Genomic DNA, 11636 nt, shown 5'->3' on the forward strand with positions numbered 1-11636 from the left:
AAAAAATTAGTAACGTAAATAATATTTTTATGTTCAAGAATTTATGCAGATTGGGGGAATTCCCTTCAAGTATTGCAGATATTGCCTTCGGCTCTGAGTTAGCGTGATGTAACAGTTGATTTAAAATAGAAATAGTTTTGAAACGCTGTTAAAAAGGCGGTGTTAACCAGAACAAATCTTTGGATTTAGGCGCAACCAATCCACAGTAGCTCCGTTTGTGAAGACGGGACAATGAGTGAATATGCCAAAGCATCTGACTACGACAAAGTGGAGAAGCAGTTCGAATACCTGGACCATACAGCCGATGTTCAAATCCATTCTTGGGGCAAGACGGTCGAGGAAGCCTTTGAGCATGCCTGTTTAGGAATGTTTAACTACATGACTGATGTAGACGGTGTGCTGCCACGAAAAACTGTGGAAATTACAGCTGAAGGAACCGATTACTTGTCGCTTTTGTATCACTTTATGGACGAGTTTCTCTTTCTCTCGTGCACAGATGATTATTTCATGGCAAGGCAAATAGAAATTTTAGAATTCGACAAAGAAAAGTGGAAAATTAGAGCTAGAGGGTACGGGGAAGATTTTGAACGTGCAAGGCATGGAGGCAAAGGAACTGAAGTTAAAGCAATAACTTACAGCGCCATGAAGGTTTTACCTGAAGCAGACAAGACCGACATATTTGTAATCATTGACATTTGATTATATATTTTACGCAACAAATTTCAAAAAAATACCTGTTTATTCTGGTTTATGAATATTCTTTTTCAATCCTGAACTCAGGTTTTTATCAGTGTGTTGATGTCAGTCTTTTTATTGTACTATCATCATGTTTATAAGAATGAATGTGTTGCATAGTTTATCACCTTGAAAGAGGTCATGTAAAGAGAAGGTAAACAATTGTTAACTCATTGTGCCTGGCAAGAATCAATCATTATTCAGTCAGTTTTATCAAATTATGGGAAAAGCGAAATTTTTAGCACTGTTGTTATCGACAACTAAAATTACTTTTGTAGTTTCATTTATTTGGTACGCACCTTGTACTGACTACCTGGTTTCATCATGATATGCTGTGACACAACAAATAACACTGCCATAAAACCCTTTTGTGGGCATCACTTTTGTTGTATTGTTGTGTGAAAACAAATCATTTCAGTGATTGTTGACCCTTACAGCATTCTAAAGTTTGAACCCATTTTTCTGGGCCAAGTTCTGCACCTAAAATAGTTTTACTATTCATTGCACCAAATTATCTGTACTTTCATAAGAAATGTATTTTCATCTTGTGCTGCCAATATGAAAACATCATTGTAATACCCATTTACAGGGTTTATATTTGAGGAATATAGAAATCATCTCAGCAACATTTGCTTATATCCAACAACAAACAGTAGTGGTATTCTGACAAACGTTTAATGGCAATTGTGTGTTTGTTTTATATTTATCCTCAAACTTGTTCATCATAGAAACTGGAGTTGTTCATGTAGGAAGTTTTAAACTAAACCCAGAATTGGGCCTAAAACTTAGATGTATTAAAATAAAATTATGACACAAATGTTGCAGAGTGTAGAGTCAGGCCCAAATCCAGCCTGGACTTTACCCCACTTTGAATGAAACTTTATTTCACTTTTATCCACAATGTGTGGAACATCTATATGCCTTACACACACTATAAGCTTAGTGCGGATTTGGCCAGTGTGTGCCTAAAAAGTAATAAACCACAAATGAAAGAAAAAAGGTTTCAACATCAAGTTGTACTTTGCGGATTTATCCAAGTTCCCACAGCCAGTAATAAATTTCTTCTTGTAAAGTGCAAATGATAAATAGGTGTTGATTTAGTCGGGTAATCAGACAGCAAATAGTTTCTGTCTGAAATGGTTGCATGGCCTCTGTGCATGCCAACATCATCTGCATCAATATCCCATATTGCTTGCTGAAAGTCCCATACTTTGACCGTATTGTCTAAACTCCCTAGGCAGAAATTAAATAACATTAGAAAATGTGTTGATACATTACACATGTCAGATTGAAAGCAAGACATTTTAAATACAGAATTTGCATGAATGGGGTAACTGTGTAACTAACAATGTAGAAGGTTAGTAAATATATTTTTGCTTCTATAGAACATAGGTTATGGTATCTTTAAAGAACACTAGGAGACTGGCCAACCTGGAAGTTTTTTGTTTGCCTAAATTGCAAGTATTTCATGTGCCACATTTTAATGGTGTGAAACTGTAACTTTTCTGTATAAAAGTTTCGGTCACCAAGTATTCATCACGTGGCAACTCAGAGGGTAGATAAATCTAGCCTGCAGTGGTTATCAAACCCATGAAAGGAGTCTTTCTGGGACTTGTGCTCTACCAACTAGCTACACAGGCTCAGTGTAGAACCCACTGAAAGTTAAATCACAAGTAGCGTTGCCTGCTTCATATGCTGCATATGTCAGCTTTGTAATAGGGGGCAGATCCCAGCCATTCATCTTTGGCTTAAGTTTCAGCAGTAAACATTAAAAATGGTATGTTTGGACTAAGGTACTTTGCTAGGTGGTAAGTCAGTTATTGTGTTTAAAACCAAAAATTAAGACAAATAAGCACCTTTTGAAAGGCAGAATGCTGTACATTACCTGATGCTAGCACTTCCCCATCTCTGCTGAACACTAGAGTGTGTACAGTTCCTGTGTGGCCTGTAAACTGTCCAACCATCACTTTTGTGGCAATGTCCCATATCAGAACCTGACTATCGACTCCAGCTGATGCCAAGTATCGGCCATCAGGGGACCAAGCAAGGCACATTATTGGTTTCTGCACAAAATTTATCAAAAAACTAGTTTTATAAGACATTTGGAAGTATTTTTTGTACAACAAACAGTAACAGTTTCTTGTAAATATTTGTGCTTGCAAATTGTGCTACATTTGTGAAACAGTTCGCCAAAATTTTCAAAAAAATATTGCTCGTTACTGAAAAACGTTATGTATGTTTTTGAAAACACTGTTTACATTTTTTGGAAATTCAACAATTCAATTTTATCACCTTGTGTCCAGTAAAAATTCTCACACAATTTCCAGTAAGAAGATCCCAAACTCTAACACTATTATCACTTGAGCCAGTTGCAATGTAATTGGAATTGTGGTGAAAAACAACACAATCAACATCAGAAAAATGACCTAGCGAAATAATTACAAAAATGTATTAACATTAAATATGTAAGAGCTATTACAGTGTTATTTCACAAAATCTATCTAAAAGGACAGAAATACCTTTAAAGTCTAAAAACAACAACAGAATAAAAATGTGTTAAAATAAACAAGATACTGCAGCGTCAAAAATACCAATTCAAGATAGAAACTACAAACACCTCTTCTAAAAAATGAACATTAACACTTAATCAATTAAAATGCCTCACCTGCAAAAATTCGAACTGGGTGTTGGTGGTCAGTAACCCACAATCTTGCTACTCTGTCTTGTCCACAAGACACAAAATAATGACCATAGGGGCTAAACTTGCAATCCCAAACTGACCACACATGTCCCTTGTATACCATTAAGTTTGCCCAAGTCAGTAAACTCCATAACCTAAAATAATCCTATTTAAGGGTTGGTCAACAAAATTTGAACATCTTAAGGCAATCATACTATTACACATGTAAAGATGTAAATGTAAAAATGTAAAATTACATTCGTCTAATACAGCGATTCTCAAACGCGGCTCTCAGGGCTGCATGCGGCTCCAAACCACTTATTTTGCGGCTCGCACCAGACCTCAGAAAACCCCCAAAGATTGCTATTTTAGATTTCAAGGAAATAATCTTTAGTGATTTTGTGAGCTCTCATTTTTTGTGGCTCCTCACACACTTTAAAAACTACCATTCGGCCCCGACAACAAAAAAGTTTGAGAACCACTGGTCTAATCCTAGGAAAATCCATGTGTCATTTGGCTCCGGTTTTTGCCTACATTATTTTACATACATACATGCAGTTCTTGAAACAAAAAAAGGTTTCTGCCTGGTTAAAATTAGCATTACCTTACTGTCCCATCTTCAGAGGATGATAAAAGTAAAGTCCTGCAGGGACTGAAACTTACTGAATACACTGTTCCACTGTGTCCATACAATGTTCTATAAACAGATATGTTTACAATTTTTAATGCAAACAAAAAGTAATGTTTTTATTTACCTTGATTCTACCCCACTGCAGTCATCCATCATTCGTTCAAAAATATCCTCACCTTCTTTATCGAGTACAGAAAGTTCGGCTGCAGACTTTACTGACCTCAAACTTCTGGGGGTAAGACTCCATACCCGAATGTGTGAGTCGAGAAAACCTTTAGGACATAGGCAATACAATTAGCAAAGGCAACCACAGTTTTTTTGTGTAAACAAATTAAAACTGCATGATTATATCGGTGGAAAAACATGTTTCTTTATTGACACCAACCAAACTGTGTAAAATTGTGCTCAGCTTAACAGATACTTTTCCACAAATTTTAAGCTACAATTAGAGTCGGTTTTTGATGTTGTGGAGTTGCAATAAACTGTGCAATAGCAACATGAAGCCTTTGTTTTTAGTTAGAGCCCATGCTAGAATGTTTTTTAACCGTCTTTACAATCCTGCGTACAAATTTTAATTTGTTTTTTTTTAAAACAAACTTTTACCTGCAGCAAGAAGTGATGAGTCATCACAAATATCCAAAGCTGTCACATTTCCAAGTGAGTTGGTGAAAGTGTAACAACATACTGAGGGTGCTACATGATCAATTCCACCTAGTCGCACTCGTTTCAGGCTCTCCTTGGCAGCAGTGATCCGTTCAAGTTTGTCAGCGTCCTGGAAAAACAGGCAACATAAGATTTCATGAGAATTTTATAAAACAAACTTTTTGTCCAACACTGAGTTTTTTAACCAATTGTAATTGCACCAAATATGCATTCTTTGCATGCTGGTTCAAAAAACAGTGCCTGCCTTAAACTAGAACAATCTGTAAATAGGTCTACTATGGTCGAACCTACAGTGGTTTAAGACTAAAAGCATGAATGCCACATAAAGCTCTGATGAAAAAACGTTAAACCTGTGTACCCAGGAATGAGTTCGTTCTGGCTGTACAACTTAAACCTTGTTTTCACAGTGCACATCTGCACAGCACTCAGCTACTTACCACATGTGAGTTGTTCAGGGTCAGTCTTTGCAATTGCAACAATAAGCAAAAAAACAACTGGCTAATATTGTCACTTAAACGCAAAATGTCCTAGTAACCCCTCCCTCAATATATATGCATACATATATATTAACCTGCAACAATGTGTGACTTATTTACAATGCTATTCAATAGTTTTATACAGAAAGGGTTCCACATAGCAGTGTTTACAACACCAATTAGAACAACTAGAAAAGTGGCTTTTTGATATACTTCCATTTTATATATTCTATGTGATATTTACCAATTTACTATACTATACACAATTTTATCTACATATATGATTGTTTTTGCAAGCAAAAACGAATGCGTCCCCACATGCGTATTTAAAAGTTTTTGTCCGTATTCTTTTTGCATCATTATTGTCATATAATTACAAAAAATCAATAAAAAAAGAACGGGGAAAATACTTTCAATTTAATCTCTTGCTTTGACCTTGATATTGTGGTTCAAGTTCAGTTTTTAAACACAAATTTTCCTAGAAAGCGTTAGCTGTTATATTAGACACTATATATAAAAAGTCGTTTGCTACAAAAGTATACATAACAACTTGTTTTTCACTTAACTTTGTTTCGCAAAAACGACCGTTTAATGACCTTTTGACACTGGTTTTAACAGCATGCAGTCCTTAGTGTTCAACAATACCGTTTAACCTAATTTATACATGACTTAAGTACTGATTCTTGAATTGATTTGTCAAAAGTAAAGAAGATACGTTAAAAAATAAATAAAAAATAAAAATATAAAACGTTAAATAAAATTCTTAACTGTGTTGTAATGCCTACAAGTTGACGTTTAGTGACCCGTTGTTATGCGACGGCCAACCTGACAACGAGAATTTAAAGACCATTTATCTCGGCGTTCGAAAAAGTTAAGTTTATTTTTTCATATTTATGTTGATCAACGACGTTTTGCCTGACATAAACGAAGCCGAAGTACGTTTATCGAGTTTAAATTACGTCTTAGGTGTAAAACCTTTGCCAAAACTGAAAATGCGCGTGATAAGTCAATAAAACGACATGGCATTGCTGCGCAAAAACAGATGATTTCTAATCACCCAAACGACTGTCTTGTAAAACGTCTGTCCGGACGTCAAGCTGAGCACTCCCGCTCTGCCGCCTTAATCGTGAACCAGTGAATTCCTCCCTTGGGACTTATATCTGACATTCTGACTGATAGCGTACACATATTATGGGTTGTAAAGGTAACCAGCAAAATTTTAAATACTAAACGAATACCCTTCTTAAACAATTGTTAAAATTTTAAAATATTTCTGCACCATAGGGCTTGTATATCTGGCCTAAAACTAAAACCGATTATTTCGGGGTTTAAAGGGTGAAAAATGGGTGAATCCGAAAAAAAGATATAAATTTTTAAAAATAATCTTACATTGCACCAAACAACAAAGCATGAAACTCCTAGATGATGTACTTTAGTCAGTACAGCCATTTTTAAATTTTTACGTTTTGGGGGCCTGCAGGTGAACCGCTGGGTCATTCGGGGTCAAACTTCAGGAGGATCAAATTTGGATCAATATGTAACATCTGTCCAAATTTCAATAAATTTGGAGCACTCTTTCTTGACCAAACGCGTTTAACAAACCAGCTTTAGACAGAAAAAAGAAAAAAAGAAAGAAAAAAAAAAAACGGACAAAAACAATATGTGTCCCCTTCATAGAAGGGGACCCATAATTACCAGGGTTTACATGCCAATATTAAAATCACAAACAACACCTTTAGTTCGGGAAGAGGGATTCTTGTCATTGAGGGGGCATTTGGATCGGCTTTGTTCTTTTTAGAGAATATTTCTTTCTTTTTCTTCTTCTTAGGTTTACTTGTTCCTCCTTCTGTGGTGTCCAAATCTGTTGGTTCATCATCATCCTCCAGAGGTATGTCAATGTCAGGCTCTTTCAGCAAACCATAGTAAACCTAGATGTGAAATAATTCCTTTTTTTTATTTCAGGAAATGGAAGATTTCTATTTTTTAAACTATGAAGTCCAAAGTTGGATTTCAGTATGTTTGCCAAATCCTTTTTCTAGGAAAAAAAATTGATAAACTGTTTTTTTTTTTAATTAACACAATTTCCATAATAGGTCCATTGCATCAATACATACAAACTCATAATGCTAATGTGCAATATCTGTTACAAATGCTATGAAAAAATTATTTCATTACCTTAGCTTTATTCTCTTCATGTCTTGGTTCACCACACATGCCTCCAGCACTTGCTTCAATTTGTGTTTTCGTCCTCGGCAAACCCTCGAATATTTCCATCAACAAATGCTCACGAATTATGTTGTTTACCAGCGGACAATTTTTCTCCTTCACAAAATATCAGTTAATTTGTTTGCCAACATGTTACTATTTTACCGTCAATGTGACTGTAATTTGTGATGTGCCGACTTGGGTCAAGATTTGTTTAGTCTTATAACACTTCTGGGGTGGTATTCGTTAAATATATATCTGACAAGTTTGTTTACCAATTTGTAACACATTTGTGAATTTATCACATAGTCTGGATATGAGTGGTATGTGAACATGCAAAATAGGAAGAAAATATATGGAAATCATTGTTTAAAGAATATATGTAAGCATTAAAAATACCTGGAGACTTCTTTTTAATAAGTCATTTGACTCATTGGAGATTCTGATTACAAATTTGTTGCTTCTTAGACTGTATATGAAGTTGTTTCCAGTCATTTGTAGTTTGGAAGTCACAGATGCAAGGTTTTGTAAGTCAGCATGATGAAAATCTTCCAAACTTGATCTAAAATTGGAAAAATGTTATTTACCTTTACCAAATTATTCTATGCAACAAAAAAAGATGTTGTTTATGTATTGCTTTTTACAATTGTGTAAAGTAACCCTATGCATGAAACTTTTTAGACCAAGGCTACTCAAATGGCGGACCGCGGTGCACATCCGGACATTTTTGTATCTGGACCTATGACAAAACTAATTGAGTAGCGCTAGTTTAGACCGAATTTGTACAGACCTGAAGTGCAGAAAGAAAGATCTGGCTTTAATGTCATGATTATTGTATACAAGTTCCAAATACATATGCACAAAGACAGGATAGAGCAACTGGGCCAGTTCCCATTTGTTTGCATCTAAACTAGACTCAACAATTTTCTGAAGCATCCTGCAAAAAAAAACAATACGGAACATAAAAAGTAAAAGTAGTCTCATGACCAGATAATAACTATGAATATCAAAACAAGGAAGCTAAGTGCACATAAATAGTAAAATATTACTTGTAGTTATCATCATAGCTAGCAGGATCTGCCTCATTGGAATATGCTGATAATAAAGATGACACCTCCGCATTACTCAGCGTTTCTCCAATGCTTGTCTTGGTCAGTGCAGAAACTGCAAAACATAAAATTAAAATCAACAAAGCAGAATATAGAAAGAAAGAAAAATCATTTTTAGCTTGTTTAACTTATTTTGTGCTTAAAAAACATATGCAACATCTAAACCTCAAAAGGCACATATACATACAGAATATTTTAATGCTTCACAAAATGGTGTATCTGCACTGCATTTTGCCATTAGCACCCTACAGGCTACAACGCCCTAAAAATAAACCCAAATCAATTGATCATTCCAGTAAATTGCATCATCAGTTATACTGGCAAATTGGAGATGTATATTATAACTGAAAATTATAAAAGCATCAACATTTCCATTTTTATTTTTTACCATTAGATGTGTCAGCTTCTTTTTCTAAAACAGCAGCAGCCCTTGCCAAATTATTCTTCTTTAAAAACTGCAGGACAGCTAACAATGTTTTTTGATCCTCTTCAGTTTCCAGTTTCACAGACTGTTCCAATTTCACTCCATTATCCTCTACCTCCACCTCTGTCATTGGATGATCAGAAGGGGGAATTTCATCCACAGTTAAGGCATTTGGTTCTTGTTTGGGGATCTGGTTGAATGTAGCATTCTCACTCGGAATACCACTAGCATATGAAGGATGCTCTGCCATGTTTTTTGCAATTTATATTTTTACATGTCAAGTATGATAAGATACACCTAGAAAAATGGCAGTTTGGGGTTAATGTTCAAAAATGTGTTTGGTTGACTGCGGTAGTAAATTGGCAAGTAAACACAGAACAAGTAATTTTGCATGATTGTGTGTGTTTGCATGAATATTGTAGTTTTTTTTACAAGGAAAATCAAAATTTGTAGTTTACATCTAAACAAATTAGGAACTTTCAATATCACATGTGTAAACAATGCAATGGGTGATACCAAATTGGATTTGTAATGTGAAATACAAAATGTGAGAAAGGTTTATTTCTCTGGTGTGCCTTCACGCATTTCATTGTCATTCCATTCAAGATCGAATGAAACTTCCTGACAGTCCAAAGTTTTCAGATTTACCAACACTGCAGAAGATGTTTTTACAAAAGCTGGAACACTGAGCAATAACACTCTTTGATTATTTTCTCCTGTTTCAATATCAGAGGAAAATTTGTCTTGGTTTCCACAAAAGTAAATGTGTGGACATTTGTTCACAATAAATGGGTCAGTTTTGTAATATGGAAAGCAACCCAAAGTGTCAGGTGCCGTTGGAGCTAAGTGCTGGGCATTCAGCGTGAGAGAAAGCAATTCTGCACTGTCCGAGATATTGCCAAACATTTTCATATTGTTAATGTTTTGACCTGATGTCCCAAGCAAGTGAACCCCATTGATTTTGCATTCATAGGGATTGCTAACTGTGTGAAAGGTGCTATTATTAAACCGCCTTGCTGAAGAAAACATGCAAGGATGAAGGGGCTTTTGTGGCATAACATGATTTGTGGGATCGAATTCTCCACTCATTACATCCACACTCACATATGGGACAAGTTGTGACAGAAAAAAGTCAAGGTCATTCATAGCCTGCACTGTTGAAGCTTCTGCTTTGTATGTGAGATATTTAGCCTTTGTTTGAGATTCTTTATCCTGTGTTTCACCAGCCAATGAGTTTCCAGCAACAACTACGTGAACTATTTTGGAACATAGTTCATGGTCTTCCGCCCCACCAAGCATTCCTATCACATAGTCAATGAGTAACTGAATCTCAAATGTCTTCTCTTTCTTGCTTCCAATGCCAAGGCCTGATAGAAACAAAACATATTGTTCTTCATCAACTTCAGGTAGACTGTCCTGCTCTGGAAGACCAGAGTATGCCATGTCTTCAATGTGAAACTGCCCTGCAACATTTTCTTCTCCAAGCAAAGCCACAATACTGCCTGTAAAGCATTTTTGGGGGTCAATATTTCCTGTGAGTGAAATTCTTTGCAAAGCACCCTCCAAAACCAATTTGTCAGTTTCACTAGTAAACCGGCTTCTGGGTGGTTGAACTTGAAGATGATGTTCATCACTGATTTCCTTTAAAATACTTGGCTGTAATTCCATTTGCTTAAACAAAGTTCCCACAATGCAGCACTTTTCACCAGACTTGATGTCCGCTAGGTTTTTTAACAACACATCATCACCCCATTTCTTCCTTGCCGCCGCTTCAATGCGGTCTTTCATAAGTTGACTTCGAACAAAGTAAATGTTTGAATATTGTTTGCCATAGTTTTCGCCTGTAACTTTAAACTTTTCAGAAAGATTTTCAATTTTGCATGTTGACCTGCAGTATGTTGTTGGTGCATCTTTATCATCACCCATTGCTACTGGCATGTTGTAAGAAATATTAATAGTTACAACTACTTTACACCAAATTTCCTGTAAACACAATTAATAACATTTATTAGACAAAAAATAACAACATTTTCATTTTTAATAAGGCAAAGATTAAACTTAGAAATGAGTTTTTAATGAAAAAGTAGGTGATACACAACCAACTTTTCTTGATTAGAAGCTGTCGCTCATTGCAAATAGTTTATGTCTGTTCAAAATTTCACTTTTGCCACAACACCACTGCCAAAATCATTTAAAATAAAGATTACACAAACCTGCATATCAAAACGTTTTTATAGTGTTGTTGGGAAAAAAACGCTAAAACAAATTAATTCGTTAGATTTTGCTTTAGTTACCCCACAACAGACCAACGCCAGTGGTTCCCAACTGGTTATAACTTATCCGTATCCTCATGGCTCATTGGCTTTTTAATAGTTCACAAAATCAACACTTGCAAAACGTTCATAAGTGGTAATTGACACAATATCTGGTGACACTGGACAAGCAATTTAAGCTGTTTAGCATTCATGTAACTCAAAATTATTGTTTTAAAAAAAAAAACTTTAAGATCAAAATGTTAGCTTTCAAATCTTATATTTCACTTCTACCCAAAAGAATGATATTTGAAGCCAAAATGTTTGTTGTGTTTATGTATGCTTACATTACAGTTTATCATTACACATACACAAGAAATGTTCCACCTCCACGACTCCACCTTTGCGCCAATTATATTTTAATTGGACTTCTCGAGCATAAACTGAACTAGTTGAGAATC

At 35.4% G+C, this 11636-nt stretch overlaps 3 protein-coding genes across 3 annotated transcripts; 1 reads left to right on the plus strand and 2 right to left on the minus strand.

Annotated features, from left to right (window-relative positions):
* The first annotated feature begins 65 nt into the window (after nt 1-65).
* LOC145225229 (tRNA-splicing ligase-activating factor archease-like) lies at nt 66-1119 on the plus strand. Its single transcript, XM_080091915.1, has one exon. It carries the CDS (start codon nt 232-234, stop codon nt 697-699), a length of 468 nt encoding a protein of 155 aa, XP_079948041.1. The 5' UTR covers nt 66-231; the 3' UTR covers nt 700-1119.
* A 186-nt stretch (nt 1120-1305) lies between these two features.
* LOC145225224 (transcription initiation factor TFIID subunit 5-like) lies at nt 1306-9189 on the minus strand. The gene is made up of 13 exons (XM_080091911.1): nt 8888-9189; nt 8440-8554; nt 8181-8327; nt 7790-7952; nt 7361-7507; nt 6919-7113; nt 4650-4818; nt 4171-4318; nt 4020-4112; nt 3401-3570; nt 3028-3161; nt 2621-2798; nt 1306-1968 (listed from the first exon to the last, which is right to left on the minus strand). Exons 1-13 carry the CDS (start codon nt 9171-9173, stop codon nt 1745-1747), a joined length of 2169 nt encoding a protein of 722 aa, XP_079948037.1. The 5' UTR covers nt 9174-9189; the 3' UTR covers nt 1306-1744.
* Nucleotides 9190-9220: 31 nt separating this feature from the next.
* Nucleotides 9221-10926, minus strand: LOC145225228 (DNA polymerase delta subunit 2-like). The gene has a single exon (XM_080091914.1). It carries the CDS (start codon nt 10859-10861, stop codon nt 9482-9484), a length of 1380 nt encoding a protein of 459 aa, XP_079948040.1. The 5' UTR covers nt 10862-10926; the 3' UTR covers nt 9221-9481.
* Between the last annotated feature and the right edge of the window lie 710 nt (nt 10927-11636).

The sequence above is a fragment of the Phallusia mammillata genome, chromosome 4 (genome assembly GCF_965637545.1).
Source record: "Phallusia mammillata chromosome 4, kaPhaMamm4.hap1.1, whole genome shotgun sequence".
Lineage (NCBI taxonomy): Eukaryota > Metazoa > Chordata > Ascidiacea > Phlebobranchia > Ascidiidae > Phallusia > Phallusia mammillata.

Coding starts and splice junctions, on each gene's coding strand:
- LOC145225229 (XM_080091915.1), top strand. CDS start 232: ATGAGTGAATATGCCAAAGCATCTGACTACGACAAAGTGGAGAAGCAG.
- LOC145225224 (XM_080091911.1), bottom strand. CDS start 9,173: ATGGCAGAGCATCCTTCATATGCTAGTGGTATTCCGAGTGAGAATGCT. Junction 7,953..8,180: donor TCTTTCTTTCTGCACTTCAG/GTCTGTACAAAT, acceptor TTCCAATTTTAG/ATCAAGTTTGGAAGATTTTC. Junction 4,113..4,170: donor TGCAGTGGGGTAGAATCAAG/GTAAATAAAAAC, acceptor ATCTGTTTATAG/AACATTGTATGGACACAGTG.
- LOC145225228 (XM_080091914.1), bottom strand. CDS start 10,861: ATGCCAGTAGCAATGGGTGATGATAAAGATGCACCAACAACATACTGC.